We start from the raw sequence: 18,072 nt of genomic DNA, 5'->3' as shown, positions 1-18,072 counted from the left end.
GCACAGTAGTTATGTTTGTAGGTTGTCCAGGAACGTATGAACTCTTTATAAGATATAAAATGTATACAATTTTTATATGTGTTGTTTTTATATATATATATATATATATATATATAGACATACATATATACATACATATATATATATATGTGTGTATATATATATATATATATATATATATACTTTTTTTTTTTTTTACGCCATTGCAGAACACTCAACATTCCCAACTCTTGCATCGAGACCTTTTTAAATGTGAATCTTTAATAATCTATTTCCTCAAATTTAAGTGTAGACTAAAGTATCACATCACTTTCTATCCTGCCCCCCGCTTCTATAATTAGGACTTCATGTTTTAAAGATCAGGTGCACGCTGACAGGGCAGTTTCTCCCTCGTTGCCCGACGCCTACCTCCACCAGGCCACTGATCTGTCCCCGTCCACCTTTCTGTCTTACCTGACTCTCAAATGCGCTCTCTCGCTCTCTCGCTCTCTCTCTCTCTCTCTCTCTCTCTCTCTCTCTCTCTCTCTATCTCTCCCCGCAGGGCTGCGTAAGCACGACGTTTGCTTTCTGATCACGGTGCGGCCCAACATGGCCTACGGCACGCGTTTCGACCGGCGCCAAGCCTTTGTAGAGCAAACGGGCCTTGTGTACGTGCGGGGCTGCGAGGTGCAAGGCATGCTGGATGACCAGGGGCGTGTCATCGAGGAAGGTGCGGTTCACAAGCGAACACACACGCACACTCACACTCTTAACACAGAGAATCAGAATCATCTTTATTTGCCAAGTATGTCCAAAACACACAATGGATTTGTCTCTGGGAGTTGGAGCCGCTCTAGTACAACAGACAGTCAATTTACAGAACACTTTGGAGACATAAAGACATTGACAAAAAACAATTGTGCAAAACGATGCAGAGTCCTCTAGAGCAGTTCGAATGACTAATATAATATTGACACAATATCCATCCTTCCCATCAAAGCAATCATCCCCAGCATCTGATCCTTGGGAGAGGGTCACACGTGGCGTTGTCATGGTGACATCCACTGTAAGACCTGACCTGTTCGCATTAACATCGCATTAACCTGAGGTCGATGACGACAGTGCCCGAGAGCTGCGGGCCCTGCCCCCGCGTACCCCTTCCACCTTTTTCAATTTATTTAATTTCGCCGCATCGGTTGGTTGTGGATGTGCAAACCTTGAAGAATGTGCTAGCCCTGCAGAACCATGCTCATATTCACTAGTGTGAATCAATGTCTTTCACTTTTCCGTGGACACCGTGTGACTTGAAGGTAACCAATCACCGGAGCAGGACTAAATGTGTATCTTTAGTATCACATTTATAATTGGTTCACCCATCGGATTTGGATTGTGAAACATGTTTCCCCACATTGGAATTAATGGAAACTGAAATATTATTTTCCTCAGCCAAAGTGTCCCGTCCTTAAACCTTTATTAACGGTTCAGGTGTTTTTGTCTGTCATACAAGTGTAAAAACAAGTCAACCACATTTAAAATAACGAGTAAAAACAATCAAAAATGTTTTTTGTCTTTGTAATCACAAAACAAAAAGCCAGATGAAAAACACTTGTGAAGTTAATGCTTTAGAATCCTCAATAATCTGAAGTCTCACGGGATGTGCTGAAGTCTTGTGAGATTTGCTGAGGTCTCACTGGTTAGGGAGGCTTATTTTTCTCAAAATTCCGCTGGCGTTTTGAATTGTACAACCTCAGGGGCAACTTTAGAAGTGGCTAATCAAAAGCCAGAGGAGTGTCTGATTAAACTCACTTGGGGACACTTTAGAGTTGAGGCACGTTCTTCTTTCGAGTTGGGCCGCAACTAAAGGGGGAACAACGCTCGTGGGCAAGCTGTCATCTCCGCTGACTTCACGCGAGCGGCTGTCTGCTTCTCCTCCGCTTTGCGATACCAGCCGCTGGAACGGTGACAGGGCGTCAGTCAATCTTGGAGTCATGACAACCCAACAAACAACACGACATGCCGGTTACAGTTTCATCTCCTGAGGCAGCATGACAAACACGGCAGGAGGTTCATACGGAGGCGAACAAGAAGAAAAAAAACACTAGCTTGGGTTAGTTTTTACATCATTCTCTATTGATGATGTTCCACATAGCAAATAGACACCATACCCAACTTAGTCATCCACTTAAGAAAAAATAACACTTCCTTTAATTAGACAACTCCCTTTCACAGGAAATAATCTGAAATGAACTGTTATCATCTCAGATCATAGATGCTTTTGTTCACACATGGACGTTAAAGAACTGCGCCCATTTCAACTCTGTTGCTAACCAAAACGGCAGCACAGCAGCAGTGTCTCAGATTAATGAAAGAGCGGAGCCATTTTAAACGAGTCCCCTTTGCAATATTGTATGGAGAGGATGCCTTAAAAGATGATTAGTGGTCCAGTAGACTGACAGGGGCATAATGTTTTCCATAATGTTTTGTGCATGCGTGTTATGCATTATTTCCTCAAATATTGGCCATCCTGCTAATAGATGCTGTACCCGAATTGGTCACCACCCATTGTTCGCGCTAGACAAATAGCCTCCCTTTTTCCATCAGGAAAAAAAATATGGTCAGTTCACACATACTTTAAAAGTTCACTGCTGAGCCAATTTGAACTTTTCTGCAAACCAAAAAGAGCAGCACCTTCGTAGTACTACCATGTGGAGATGATGTCTTTAACATCGATTAGTATTCCAACTGACTTCGACAGGCGGTCGCTCCGCAATGTTGTGTGCTTCCTGAAATAGTAGCCATCCCGCTAATAGACATGGTGCCGCAATTAGTCTAATTAAACACCTCTCCTTTTCCATCAGGAATAAAAAAAGGTCAGTTCATAGACGCTATTGTTCACTCACAGCATTAAAAGTGATCATATCTATGTGGAAACAGCTTCTTTCGCGGCAAGCAGCACTGGTCAGTCCACAATGTTGTGTCCCTCCATGTTTATGTTCTGGGAGCCTAAACAATTTATTTTTGTCAACCAAGTCTGCATCGCTTCTTGCCCTTTCTTGGCATTTTCCATAACAGTCCCCTTTAAATTTTGGTTTAAACTCCAGTTTCAGTATCAGTTCTAATACACCAGTAATATTGTTTAATATTATTCCTACTTTCATATTGGATTAAGTCTATGCTTTATGTATAAACGCGTCATCCCTAGAAAGTAAAATATGCAACAGTAACATGATATTTATCACATTCCCCTCCAGCTTATGCTGTTCCTTGCTCGCACCGAACATCGCCGGCAGCCATCGGTGTTTATTTTGCACTTCCCGTTTGTCAGAGCATGTATCCCTGGTATGCCCTCGCCCCTCTCTCCTCTGTTTGGATTAAATATGCAACGGGCAGAGCTTTTTTCTAAACAGTTGTCCGCCTGGGGGAACATGCCCAGGCTGTGTCGACTTGGTTAAACTTTCACAATCACCCCCCGTGGGGATAAGTGATAGCCAGCTAACTGGGCGCCGAGCGCATGTCACATTGATCACCGCGTGCTTGGTGAGAAATTGTTACACCGGGGTTCTGCTCAAGTGCATGATATTTGTGAAAAAAAAGCTTTACGGGTCAGGTTGCACTTGACATACACCCTCACTGGATGCTTTATTAGGTACACCTGCACAATCTAATGCAAGTGTCAAAATTTCCATCTTCACAAAGATGACAAAAATCCAATTGTTAAATACTTGTTTGTACTGTCTACATCAGGGATGGGCAACTGGTACTTATTCCTTAAACTTTGTTACCCATATTATAATATACAATAATGTATTGCAAACATGTTGCAATGCATCACACAGTGAGCTGTTTCTGATATTTGTATACCTTTTTAAGCTACATGACAGAATGTCGTTCTACACCACCACAATAATAGACATTTTGTTAGATTAATACCTCACTGAGCACTTTTATCAAAGCTGAGCTTCGATGTGTTTGGTATACTTTTTTCATCATGTATCGGTTCTTATCCGATTGTGCCATACTTGCTGAGGATCTAAAGTAGCCCTCAGTGGTGTTGATTTAATGCTGCAGTGATATCTTAAATACAGTGAGGGCTCTCACTCAACATCCTGGCCCAGCTGCCTTAAGTGTTATCCTCGACGTCAAGGGTGTCACTTACACTCCTAAACAGGAGTCACGCTCTTGTTTTTTTATTTTTTTATTTTTATTTTTTTACTGTTTTATTTATTTATTTATTTTTAGCTAGGAGGATTTGACAATCTCAGCATAGGCACACACATAAACACACACAGACATGCAAATACACAGCAGGAGGTCGGCCGGATCAAGTGTCCCTCTCCTCTGGCCCCGCGCCTGCCCCAATGCGCCACGCATGAATCTCCGCAGACATCCGTCAGTGAGCTGCCCTCGGTGTACCTTGCAGCCTCTCTCTGCGTGGTTGCATGTCATGCCCCGCATCCACATTCCTCATCCTAAAAAAGGCAAAGCACTGCAGGAAGACCAGGCCAAGGAGTGTTGTTTTGTCATGGCTACTGCAGCCATCTTATACACAGTGTTGGGATGAGTACTTTGGAAATGTAGTTGTTACCGTGATGAAAATGTAACAGTACTGTAACTATTTGATTTCCTTTCTCAAAGTAGTTTAACTCATTACATTTGATTACTTTTCTGAATTTTAAATGAATATATCAACTTGGAGTTTTCCTCTAAAAAAGTGTATTAAAAAGCATAGCTTGTTATTTTGGAGTGAACCACATATTTGTTATTTACACAAATAATAAACTGATAGCAAAACATGAAAAAAATTAAATGCATTTTAAAAATGTGTTTGTTGAATTATATGTGTACACCATGTGGAAAACCACCTGACCATACCATGTTGAAATGTGCACAATTTAGATAATATCGCTAAGTTCTTATGACAACCCAGATAAGTGAATGTTCCATAAAATGTCCAAAATTATAAACAGTGGAACAGTTTAAAAGTCAATGTTCTTCAACTAATAAATTGCACCACAAGGTGGTCCTTCAAGGTCATGTTAGGAAAAGTATGTCATGTTTGAGACTCCCGCACCATGGCACATGACCAGAGAGAGCCAATCACAAGCATTTTCTTTAGAAAGAGGAAGTGATATATATAAAATATATAGAGCAGGCCTTTTCCACTGCACAGTAACTACTTGCGAGTGACGGCATCCCAAGCGTGCCTGGTCGTATTTTGAAGTGGAAAACTGCCCTAAACCAAGGCGAGTGGAACTGCGTCGTTGAAAAGTAGCATTGGTGTTTGTATTAGCAGCTTCAGCCGTAATGATTGAGCCTGTACACTACCCCCCCACCGCTTTCGTCTGCTACCGTTTTCGTTACTTCATATCATCATTGTCGCATTGCTTCTATGCAGGTCCCGAGCCCAAGCCCAAGCTGCGGGGCGACTCGAGAACATTCCGCGTGTGGCTGGACCCTAACCAATATCAGCAGGACATGACCAACAGTATTCAGGCGTGCACAGAGGACCCGTATGAGACGTTCAACATCATTATGAGACGCAAGCCGAAGGAAAATAACTTCAAGGTTTGGAGCGCGTCAACCATCCCCACCCCTTTCCCGCTCTGTGGCGCTTATTAGATTCACTTGGGTGTTGTAGCTGTAAAAGGTTGTGGCCAGGGCACGTCTGAGATTACGGCCCATCCAAGGCCCTTCTTGCTGGAAGCTTAGCGTAGGAACCCTGCCTTCAAAGATAAAGACTTATTAAGGTTAAGAGGAGGCAAAGTCCCAATGTTTTTATGTAGGTCAAGTGAAGTTAAACCCTGCAAGAACTTATGCGGCAAACACCACCGCGTGTTCTTGTTTGAAAGCTACTCAACTGGGGCTTTGTCAAATCTGCCATTTTCCAATGCAGGGAGTATACATCAGTCTTTTCCTACCCACAGCAAAAGAACGACAGATGGTTTTTTTTGTTTTTTGTTTTTTGCAAGGCATTAGGAGCTGATGGGTATTCACGGAACATTCTTCTGAATCTTTGATGCTTGGCACAGATAAAAGCAAACATGTTTCCTACCCACTGATTGATGCACCATGCGCTCATTAAAACCAAACTGACAGATACACAAGTTTCACGCTGTCCCATCAAAGCCTCCTGTGGGATGTTGTCCCGAAAATACTACTAAACTCCCACAATGACCTGTGTTTCTACTGGATGCCTGTCACATTAGGCTGTTTTGGAGACCATCAGAAACCTGATGAACACCGAGTGCGTTGTCCCGGACTGGCTACACGATATCATACTTGGCTACGGTAACCCGGGCAGCGCCCACTACTCCCAGATGCCCAATCAGATCTCCACGTTGGACTTCAACGACACCTTTCTGTCCTTGGACCACCTGCGCTCCTGCTTCCCCGGCTCCTCCATTCAGGTCTCAGAGGAGAACCCTGAACTGCAGGTCCCACCGTTTCGGTGAGTGCCAAATGTTTTTTCTTAATTAAAAAAAAAAAAGCAGGTATCTTATCCATCCTTTGGTATCTGTGTTACAAGAATAAAGTTTCCTGTCTCAAGCCAAACTGACAAAGGGAAAAAGAGGAAGGCGAATGATGAAGTCAAGGTGGAAGAAGAGGACAAACCCTTGGTTGTTGAACCCTATGTTACCCCCAACCGTGGGCCTTACCCTTATAACCAGCCAAAAAGGTGAACAATACATGCTTAACGCAACGTTTCCACTGCTCTGCATCAGCCTGGGTCTATGCACCACAGTTCGGGCAGTACTTTAGTACCACAGGAAACTATGAAACGCCACGCCAAAATAAACCAACCATCAGTCAGAAGGAGACGCTAAAAATCACTGGAGGAGAACGAGGGTCTCCGGTCTTAAATTCCTTGGAAAAGGGAGACCAATTTCTTCCAAGACTAGACAAAGGGCAGCCAGAAAACAGAGTGTTATAGCAAATAGGAGAACGCTGCTTAATTTCAGTGTCCAGAGCTAATATTAGTGTCTTTTTTACGCTAATGTTAGCATGTGTGGTTCTTGGGGTCATTTCTTGGCGTGTATACTAAAAAAGAGGCAATGATGAATCACCCAAAGGGTATTGGCTTGGTATGCGAAGCTAATGTTAGCAGGTTTGCTTATTCTAGCCATCTGTCCTCAAAAGTTTTAATGATGGAGCAGTGATGAATCACCCATATTGTATATCCTTTGTATTCTATGCTAAGCTAATGTTAGCATGTTTGCCTTTTTTTTTTTTTTTGGTAATTTCTAGCCACTGATCCTCAGAAGTCATTTTATATCATCATCTGGCTGTCTTTTACATTCTACATCCATATTCCTCTTGCTGCGTCCTAGCCTGAATGTTTCTGAATTGCATTGTCCAATTTAAACCTCAAATCGGTTTATACTGTCTGACTAATTACCTATCTTAATATCGTCATTCCAGGAACACAATTCACTTCACGCCTACTCAGATCGAAGCCATCCGAGCCGGCATGCAGCCAGGGCTCACCATGGTAAGTTGCTTGATATTAACTCATTTAAATGGCAAATGCAAATAGAGAGTGTGCGGAAACCGACATTCCACAAACGTCGTCGTGTCGTGGGAAGGAGAATATGTTTAAACCTGGGCCTTTGAAGTGGACATTCTACCAGATTTGCACATTTATAATTGTAAATACGCCACTCATCTCACATTGACCCACGCCATTCGAACCTGCTACTTCTGATTCTACAGCCGGTTGCAACTTCACACTAGTTTAGCAATTAATAACAGTTTTATGATTGGTCCTTGATGAAGGGTTGTGGTTACTTTAGGAATACAGGTCATGAAACGGCCCCAACACCATTTCCTTCATGGCAGTTGCGACGGTCGTTAGAGGTAACAGTAAACACATGCCGGCCGCCTCCCCATCCACCTGCCTCCGCTTTCACGTAGACTGATTACAAGCTGATTTATTCGGGGAATGCTAAATTGCGCTCATTATTTACCAGCAGAAATGACTCACCTGAGATGCTGAGAGGAGATTTTTTTGCCCCCCTGCTGAAACAAGCCTTATTTTATGCTAGTGGGAGGCCCTAAGGATACTGTCGCTTACTTTAGCTTCCAACAGATACAGTAGAACATCTCGGGTCAAACACAATCTATTCCAGGATTCTTTGTTCAAATTTGAAAATATAATAGCAATTGACTTGATTTGTTTCAGGGTCAAATTGTCGCTCTCTTAAAACCTTTATTAGCTGTGCAGGCAATGTTTTCAGTCATAGTGTCAATATACCACAAACTATGAGCCCAAAACAGTTTCATATAATTTCAAATTCATCTTTCAACATTACTCTTAAAAATAAATGGCTTACAGTTTATCTGATTTAGAAAAATTGTAACGGAAGTGCACGTGTAGCCCTCTCTGTATCTTCCACTAACAACCCAGGCTGAACTTAAATCCTTCCTGACATACAAAAATCTTAGTCTGTCAGTCAAGTTGGAAGACTTCAGCAATACTTCAGTGACACCAAATGCTACTTTCTTAATAGACGGGGCTTTGGCGCCGTCTGGTGGCATTTTAAGGTGTTAAAGAAAGCACAAAATATGTTTGTACTAGGTTTTTCTCAGTGAAAAGCTGAGTATCGGTTCCACAAAAAAAGAAAAACACAACTGAATGACTGTGAATAGCGAACTGCGAATAGGCGAAGGTTCACTATTAAAATATATTAACCAGAGTATATGAAAAACTGCTCCTTTCATGAAGTGTTTGTCTGACAATTTTTTTTTATCAAACTATAGGGGTTTACGACCATTTGTTGAAGTGGAGACGCGCATGCTTGCTGTGCTTTTTAACATTGTCTTACAAATATAGAAATAATTTAATGGCTGTATATAAAAGATAAAAAATATATATACACTTGAAATTGGTCACAAATGACAGCCAATAACTAAACATAGCTTACTCTGCAGTGTATTACTTTTTTCTGCTTTTATTATTACCTTTGACTTATTGTCACTTTAGCCTAACTGTACAGAGCTGCCAGGACACAGACACATGGACCAGTTTCATCGCTACGCTACCGCTGCATCGCAATAGGTTTCATTTCCTGTGCTATGGTTATCTTGACATCTTCCGTCTTTGCCATCACCGGTACCCTACTGTGGTGCCGTCATAAAAAAAAAGCCAAAGCAGCAGCAAAGAAATACTCATGGAGTTATTCCCGGAGATGCTCACTGACCCAAAGTGTCACAGAATACTGTATTTTGAAATCTAGCTGTTTTTCTACCACATTTTAGGCAAATTGTACAACTGTAGGGGCATTCTAATTCAATAATAGTAAAGGTTTTCTTTATTTTTATTGTATAATTTTAATGTTTGTTTCGTTATTAATAATTTTGTGATTTATTTATCATGAATTTTATATTCTTTTAGTTTTAATTAATGCATTTTTTAATCTTTTTATTTTATACTATTTTTCATGTGATTAATGTGTGTATTATATATTGGCTTATTTTATTGTTTTTTTATTTATGTATTGTTTATTCTTAGAATTATTTATATATTGTTGTTATTATATTCTATATATTTTTTTTGCATCCAGTGCATGTTTCTTCTTTAATTTTCTCATCACGTCTGTCATTCTTTGTCTCCAGGTTGTCGGACCACCGGGTACCGGCAAGACCGACGTCGCCGTCCAGATCATTTCAAACATTTACCACAACTTTCCCGATCAGAGGACCCTCATAGTCACACACTCAAACCAGGTGAGCCCACTGTCGTGTACATGCCCTGACAAATATAGGTTGCGGTCTCACATCGTTCGCTGTCGTTCTCTCGTCCACCAGGCTCTGAACCAGCTGTTTGAAAAGATCATGGCGCTGGACATTGACGAGCGCCACCTCCTGCGTCTGGGCCATGGAGAAGAAGAGCTGGAAACCGAGAAGGACTTCAGCAGGTGAGGATGGACGAGGCCGTGATGACACGCCACAGATACGAGCGGGAGATGCCGACTTAGCAAACAAACGTTCTAAAAGGAAATTTAATCAGAGCCAAAACACACACACACTTGCTCAGATGCCCACATGCATAACGAGTCTCAGCCAAAACATAAACAGAGCCACCTGATACTCCCATATGTGTATCTTCATGAGACGTCCTCGACCTCTCAGGCTTCTCCAGCAGGGTAAGAGATCTCCCACATTTCAACCAGTGATTAGCCCTCCCGTCCAGAACTCCAAGCACTCCGAGTGGTGCTTGTACAGGAGTGGGTGGGCAAACTACAGCCCGAAGGCCAACTATGGCCTGCTGTTTTTTAAGTCCGGCCCACCGAACACATGCATCAGTAAGTGTCCTGTAATATTTGTTGCATTAAGATATACATATTACATACATATTTTCCCTGAATTTTTTTTTTTAAATTTATTGTTGATCACATTTGAACTGTTACTTATACGTTTAACATGCAGGTTTTTTTTTTTTATTAAGCAATTTCTCAATAAATTATAATTACATGAATTTTAAATAATATAGTGAAAAAATTGCAGGAATTATGCTTTCATTGAAATAAATATAATTTATTATTATAATTTTTTTTTTTTTTTATTACGTCCAACAACAACAAAAACAATTTTTTGTTGGACGTATGAACACTGTGAACCCTAAATTGGTTGGCATTGTAAATGAGAACCTTTTTCTCAATTGTCTTACCTGGTAAAATAAAGGAAACTATTATCTACGTATTCACGTGTATGAATGGAAATATGAACGATACTATCCGTGCTTCCTCGCCTCACAGTGCTCCGAGAGAGATCTAATGCAGCAGGAATGTTGGCATTACAATCTCTGGCATACATTTAGGCCCATTTCAATTATAATTATTCACCAAGTATTTTACAGCACCGACACAAGGAGTAAGTGAACTTGATGGTGTGATCACGCCAATATAAAGGAATGACGGACTACTTGTCAGGGTTTAAAAGCATTGCGGTATTACCTCAAAAGATTTACGACAACTGTTCTTCAGCCTGTTGTCTTGGACTAGCTGTTAACCCTGGATTTACTAGATTGTGACCCCACAAGATGAGTATTTTACATAATAATCGCACCGACACAGAGTGTCTCCGCCCATGCCTTGGGAGCTAGGCTGGCTGAAGATCCGCCATTTTCAAACAACAGGCAGACTACACAGAAACACTATCATGTCAAAGCCAAAAGCTAAGTAGAACTGCATTGTTTGACGCACAGGTTACTGTTAACTTGGCTTCTGATAAGCATTGCTAACTTGATTGTTTGCCGAAGTTGTCAACGTAGTGGTTGTGGTGGCAAACGGTGGTTTGTGTCCGCTGCATGCGCCACCTAGACGAATCTACACACTAATTGTCAAGTCTAATTCTGTGGTTTGGTGATCAAGTGTTGCCTCCACGAGTGGAAGTATAATCGCTGTTTTTACATTTACTTGTTTTTGGGGACTCACCTTAGTAGTCACCTCCTATATATGGCTCTAATCGCCATGGTAGCAAAAGTCGTTCTCGCGTGGCACACTGCTTGGTAGGAGGGATGAGGTGAGTAGTGGCTCATTTACATGCTTGCATTGCTCACTGCAGCCTTTGTTGTCATGGCAACAAAAGTCGCTCTGGCGTGGCACACACGCCAGTAGTGTGGCGGTGAGGTGAGCAGTAGCTAATTTGCCTGAGACAGGGTTATTTCAGTGAGAATCTAAAAAGAGGGCGAGGATTGCGCTATAATTCTTGATCCTTGGCTTAAGTCGATGAAAGCCTGTCACATGTTAGTCTCAGACCTAGGCTTTAAATTGTGAAAAAAATTAATAATATGCCCACTCGAATATGAATCATTACCCTTTAAGTTTTCCATGCAGTGTTTGAATATAAATTGGCCAGTGCCATTGAGTATTAATTAAAACAATTTTGCCGATGCTATTTAAAGTCCCCTTAAAGGCGACCTTGTTAATTACCGCCTTATACATCTGTAGCGCAGAGCAAATTGCATCCTATAGTGGGAGAAAGGTGGGGGCGCAGGGAGGGCATGCATGACCAGCCGTGCCCCATTTTGTGCATGTGTGCTGTTCAGAATGAGTGTATCGCGCTTATGAATAGCGGTCCAGCAAGTCTTTTTGTAAATTATGCAGTGAGAAAAAAAGAGGGGGTGCCTGGGGGAGAACATGAAAAGAAAAGCGCTTGCTAGTAATGTTTAATGCGATCCCCGCCTGCCTATAGACGCCTCGTAATAATATAGCGTGTCTGCTCCTTCCGCCCCGGTGACATCGAGCGCCAGAGAGTTTTAATTAACACCGCGTATGTGAGATAGGAAAACGGAAGGCAGTGCGGCTCGGTGAATGCCTAACAAATGGGAGCGAATGCTGTGTTTCCTGCTGTTTTAATTAGATTGTCAGATGACATCGCTGCCTGACATTCCAAATGTAGTTTTGTGCGGTGATTCTCAATGTGTGGTACGTGGTCTCCCTCGATTGGTGCGTGAAATAATTACTGCAGTGGAATTCAGTTATATTTAACTTTTAAGTTCAATAAATTTGCATGTATTCTTTAAAAATTGTTTGCTTTTAAACATTTACTTAGAGACAATTTTTATTTGTATGTTATGTTGCTACATGGTTATTGTAAATAGACGTGTACTTTTCCTTGTTTTACATATAGTTTGAGAGGAAACAAACTGGGAGTGGCAATAAACAGTTTGAAGCCTCTTTTTTTGAAGAATTGTTACTAATTTTATCTACCAAACTGCTGCTTGTTGTGAAGTGAGTTGAGTCACTGCGCTCATATCTCAAATTGTTGATCGCAGGTCAAAGCAAAATTGTTTTATAAACAATGGCTCGTATCTCTAAACAATTAAGTCGCGTCACTCGTGTCTCTAGGCATCACTATTTCCTAGGTGCTACTTGTTGTGAAACATTGGCAACCATTGGTTTAGACAAGTGGTAACTTGTATTGGTCTCTATGTGAGAGCAGCTGCATCACAGGTGAGTCCTCCTGAGCATTAAGGTCATTTGCACTTTACACACTGTCTAAAAATAGTGTGACCCCTATGAACCCTCCCACTTCCTGTCTGTGTGCACTGAATGCTACTCTCTGATTGCGTTGAGTTAACACTAATCAGCTGCATAAAGTCAAGCACACACACAGGCCTCAAGGCTGCTCTTAACCTGCTTGTTCTCGACTAAGGACAGAAACTCTAGACCAGTCAATGCTTGAATGTAACATAAATTCCAAAAAAGAAATGCCGTGTTTTCTTGTTTTGTTTTTTTATATATATGGTGTATCGCCGTCTCGCTGAAAAGAAAAAATAATACAAGACTAAAGTCGTAGAATTACGAAGTGAAGTCATTTCAAAGCTGCGGACCGCTTATGAGAAGAGTTATAATTTTTATGAGATTTTAATGGCCCTCCCACCAATAGCAAAAATATGAGAATAATTGTCTGAATAATTGTTTTATAGTAAAAAGTTGTTAGTTGTTATGTTAGTGATAAGTAAATTTTCCAAGAATAATCTTGAAATTTTTACGAGAATGCTGTTTTATGACAGGCATTAATTGTTTTACAAGGCAAAGGCTATACTTTTACAATAATTAAAAAATAACATCACTACAATTAGGTCATAATATTGAAAGGAAACAATTAATTGTAAAATAAGCGACTATATCACGTCATATTTTTAAAGGAAAAACAGTTCCAATTTTGCATGACTAAAGTCGCAATATTACAAGAGTAAAGTAATAATTTTCCAAGAGTAATTGACATTTTTACAAAAAAAAGTTTGCAATTTTACATTAACAAAAAGTTACATTACTAGAATAAAGTTGTGATATTAAAAGAAATCAAATTGTGAAAATACATTTGCAATGTGACAAAATATTGAAATTTTACGATGACCGTTGATTAACCGCACCCTGCTACCGTCTACAGGTACGGCCGGGTGAACTACGTCCTGGCCCGACGACTGGAGCTTCTCCGGGAGGTGGGAAGGTTTCAGGAGAGCTTGGGCGTACCCGGTGATGTTTCCTACACCTGCGAGACAGCGGGACACTTCTACCTCTACCAGGTAGGCAGTGGTTTTATTTTTATGCCATGGGATCACCTTCTTCACATGACTGCTTTATTCCTACTGGCTTGCTTTGTAGTTTTTGGGTTGTGGTCTGTGTCCGTCTTGTTTTCCGCAAGAACCGTTTTGTACAGTTTGTACAGAGCACAGTTTTTGCGCATAATGTCACTGTTGTGTCACATTTTCTCCACATGATGATGGCCGTCGTTGCTGTGTTCCATGGTATATTAAATGCCTTGGGAAAATTTTTTTTACTCTTCCCTTGAGCTATACTGGTGAACAATAAGGTCGCTCTGTTGCTGTGGAAGTTCTCTGCAGGCGATAGCCTACTAGAACGTCTAAACTTTATTTGGGGTTAATCAGAGGCACTTTGATGCAGGTGTGTCCTGACCCCCATTTAACATGAGTTTGAATGTGATAATTCTGAACAGAGCCACATCCCCAGTTATCATAGGTCACATTAATGGTGGAAAAGAGTTTGAAAAAATATCACAAAAACCTGGCATTTGAACAAGATGTGTAACCATTTTTTGGATCCACTGTATGTACTGTTTCACCACTAAAGACTGTCATATTTATTCAATACACTATTGCCACGGGCTTTTTGCTGTGTTTTGCCCAAGACCACAAATAACCTACTCGGGCCCTCACCGTTTATTCCCGACACCGAATTATCACCATACTCTTGGGCTATAGGAAAGATGCCTTCAACTCTACATAATTTATTTAAGCTGCATTCCCTGCATGGGACAAGCTCTGAAATAAGAAATCCCCAGACATTGTTTTTTTTTTTCAGTAGGTCTCCTCCAGGTTGAAATGTGTTGTACTTTGTCCATATTTGACAAGACCGTCCCCTTTCTTCTGATTGGTTGCCTCCATGTGGAAGACCCACTTGTGAGAGCACACGTGTTTGTTAGGTTGACAGCGCTGGCTCGGGCGCGGAGAGGTAGGTGGAGATCTTCGCTAGTGACGTAGATATGCTCGAGAAAAAATCATATTTCACATTTACTGAGGCACCACAGAGCGAATATTACGTCCCAAATACAAGAAAAAGTTGGTTTGGCAAAATACGGGACCTTTCATCTTCTTTACTGTTTGCCTTTTTTCGCCACACTTTCCTCATTTTCAGCAGATTCTCTGTCCTCTACTTTTCCATGGACAGCGGTCCGCAGCTTTGAAATGATTTCAATGTCCTTCACTGGCGTTATACAGCCTTTGTTGACTCCTTCTGCTTCTTTCTACACTGGTACTCTGCTTTGCCACGTCGCCTTCACACACACCTCCTTATTCAATCATTTCAAGCTTTGATTCAAAACAAAACAGTTACTTTTTCTGTCACTTTCACGGCTCATGGTGGCCGGATGTTGTGAAGTTTGTTACCTCCTTCTAGTGGCGGAGTGACTGAAGCTGACTCGTAAGTCAATCTTTTGCTCACGACAGAAAACAAAAAAACAACAAAAAAGATCAAGTGAAGGTACGTACGTATCTCAACTTGGGGCACTCGTCAGTCAAGGTAACACTGCATTACAGTTGTAATGTGTACGACTGAACCTGCAAGCCAACTTGGTAAAGTTGTCGTCAAAGTTTCTTTCCACAGAGGGTATTTATAGACTGGGACTGCCTGCTGGTTAGTTGAAGCCGCTTTATTAGGTTCCCAGCTGGAGCACCTTCCCAAGAGTGCGCCGATCTGTTCTAATTTGTCTTCAGAAAACATTAAGTTTTAACACGTCAAGTTGTCTGCTGTAGCATTTAGAGTGGGCAGAGACATAGATTCTCCCCAAAGTGTACGCTCTCAGACAGTTTCACCTGACATATGAACACTTGTAAGGGATTTCTTTCTATTTACAGTAGAGGCCAAATCGAGTACATTTCAAATAATTGCCATCGTCAATTTTGCGTACCTGACCTAGGCTATATACACAGATGCACAGGTATCACTCAAACATAAAAAAAGGAAAATGTACATCCATATTAATGGCATTGTAAAAAAACATGAAATCTGCTATGCAATTTATTAAACACAAAATTACCAAAACAACAGTTAGCGCATACACTGCCAGTTCTTTAGCCAACCAGAAAAATCTGCATAGAGCGTAACATAAACACAAAGCTGACTCGTACAAGTATATAAAAATGTATGCATGAAAAAAGCCCTAATGTTGTTGAAAAAGTTGCAATTCTGTGGGAATAAAGTCTCAATATTGAGAGGAAAAAAAGTCATAATTTTATGAGGGAAAAGTTTTAATTCTTTGAGAGCAGTCGTAGCAAATTCTAATGATTTTTGTGTTCTATTCTCAAAACACTGCTCGACTTATCTCCATTTTTCCCCCAAAATTCCTGAAGCTTTGTGTGTATAAAATGCATAAAGTAGCCCTAATATTACGAGAAAACTAAGTTTTGTGACTTTATTCATGTAAAATTAGACTTTCTCATATTACAACTTTTTATTCTTAATACTTAAACAGGTGGCGCTGCAATGTGCAAGCCCTAAAACGAATTTAGCTAGCCAGAAGCATTTGCGGATAAGGCAATTTGAAAACAATTTTGAATCGAACAAACCAATGCTTACATTGGCATAAAAAAGTATGTGTGGAAATAAAAAAAAAAAAGACTAGTAATACGGGGAAAATTTCAAAATTGAGTTATGTCACAAAGTCACTAGATTTGTCACTAGTTGTTTTTTTTTGGGGGGGGGCTATTTTACGGTGGTCTAAATAACTGTAACACTGTCAAACCTGTGGCTTGAGCATACCCTGGAGTATAGGGGGGTGGTGTGAGCAGTGGCTCAGTTACATGAGACAGAACCGCCCCTCAAAACAGGCTGATTTCTGCGAGGTGCTGGGGAAAAAAACGGATGAAGATTGTGCTGTACTTCTTGATCCTTGGGGTATTTTGAGACCTGTAAGAAAAACATAGCGTTTATATTAACCCTTACTTACTGTTCGTTTTCCCTGCTTCCAGGCCAAGAATATCCTTCTAATATTTGTCTATATCAAATTAGGAACAACTGATCTTTTCAACATGTAATAGCCAGTCTGACGCCTGACTTATGTTCTGTATGAATGATCATTTTCTGCTGTTTCACTCTTTCACAGTTTGGAGATTCCCCCAGTGACCCTTCAATAACCAACTGGTGCATGTCTCTGCAGTGCAAATGTGGTGGCACACAGACAGTTCTCAGGACTGTTTCAAGCTCCCTCTTGAACGCTGTTACCGCTGTTCCACAATTATGGCATTCACAGTGTCAAGATTCCCACCATTACCACCAATTTCCTTAATTCAACCCATACTGGTATACCTAAAATCCATTTTAGTAAACACGGGTCAAAATGACCCGGAGCAGCCTCAGTGTGCACAAACTTTGTTGCACCTGTACATAAGAATGACATTTTCTATGTATCTTGGGTCACTTTAGGAAATGGCATCAAATTTGAGAAAGAATGACATTTAGGATGTTTTTATGGCTTCCAAATGTCAGAACAGGTCAAATTTGACCCGAACAGTGTGTAAGGGTTACTGTATTAGGAATTGTTATATTTTCAGTGATGTCCCTTTTGTCTACATACTGTTGAATCCCTAAAAATTGAGGTACATGCATAAATTGACTGTCATTCCGAAATGGTGCATGCCATATTTTTGTCAAACCTCATAAATTAAAGCATGCCATTCACATGTTGCTTGTTGTATTTAAAATCCATACATATTAAGGACACAAATCATAAAACCTCAGTCAATACTTTCAGCCCTAAGTGTATTTAATGGCTCCTAACGTCTGCCGCATTTCCTTCACTGCAGGTGATCTCCCGGTGGGAAGAGTACCTGAGCAAAGTGAAGCCCAAACAGGGTGTGGAGGTGAAGGTGGAGGCCGTGGCAGAGCTCTTCCCCTTCCACAAGTATTTCTCGAATGCCCCCCAGCCCGTTTTCAAGGGCCGCTCCTACGAGGAGGACATGGACATCGCGGAGGGCTGCTACCGACACATTAAAAAGATATTTACCCAGCTGGAGGTAAGAAGGTCACACACACATTATGCAATGACAGTGTTATTTATAGAACTAGAAAT

At 41.0% G+C, this 18,072-nt stretch overlaps 1 protein-coding gene across 1 annotated transcript in view; it reads left to right on the top strand.

Moving 5' to 3' along the window:
- Positions 1-18,072, top strand: part of aqr (aquarius intron-binding spliceosomal factor) — a 58,269-nt gene that overhangs the window by 19,741 nt on the left and 20,456 nt on the right. Inside the window, exons 19-27 of the mRNA XM_061696015.1 lie at positions 542-709; positions 5,375-5,544; positions 6,186-6,427; positions 6,506-6,655; positions 7,399-7,468; positions 9,592-9,702; positions 9,784-9,893; positions 13,876-14,011; positions 17,807-18,016. Of these exons, the coding sequence (XP_061551999.1) occupies positions 542-709; positions 5,375-5,544; positions 6,186-6,427; positions 6,506-6,655; positions 7,399-7,468; positions 9,592-9,702; positions 9,784-9,893; positions 13,876-14,011; positions 17,807-18,016 (1,367 nt within the window). The remainder of the gene's footprint in view (positions 1-541; positions 710-5,374; positions 5,545-6,185; positions 6,428-6,505; positions 6,656-7,398; positions 7,469-9,591; positions 9,703-9,783; positions 9,894-13,875; positions 14,012-17,806; positions 18,017-18,072) is intronic.

The sequence above is a fragment of the Phycodurus eques genome, chromosome 14 (genome assembly GCF_024500275.1).
Source record: "Phycodurus eques isolate BA_2022a chromosome 14, UOR_Pequ_1.1, whole genome shotgun sequence".
Classification (NCBI taxonomy): domain Eukaryota; kingdom Metazoa; phylum Chordata; class Actinopteri; order Syngnathiformes; family Syngnathidae; genus Phycodurus; species Phycodurus eques.
Note: the sequence above shows the minus strand (reverse complement) of the source record. Positions and strands in the feature narration are given on the sequence as shown.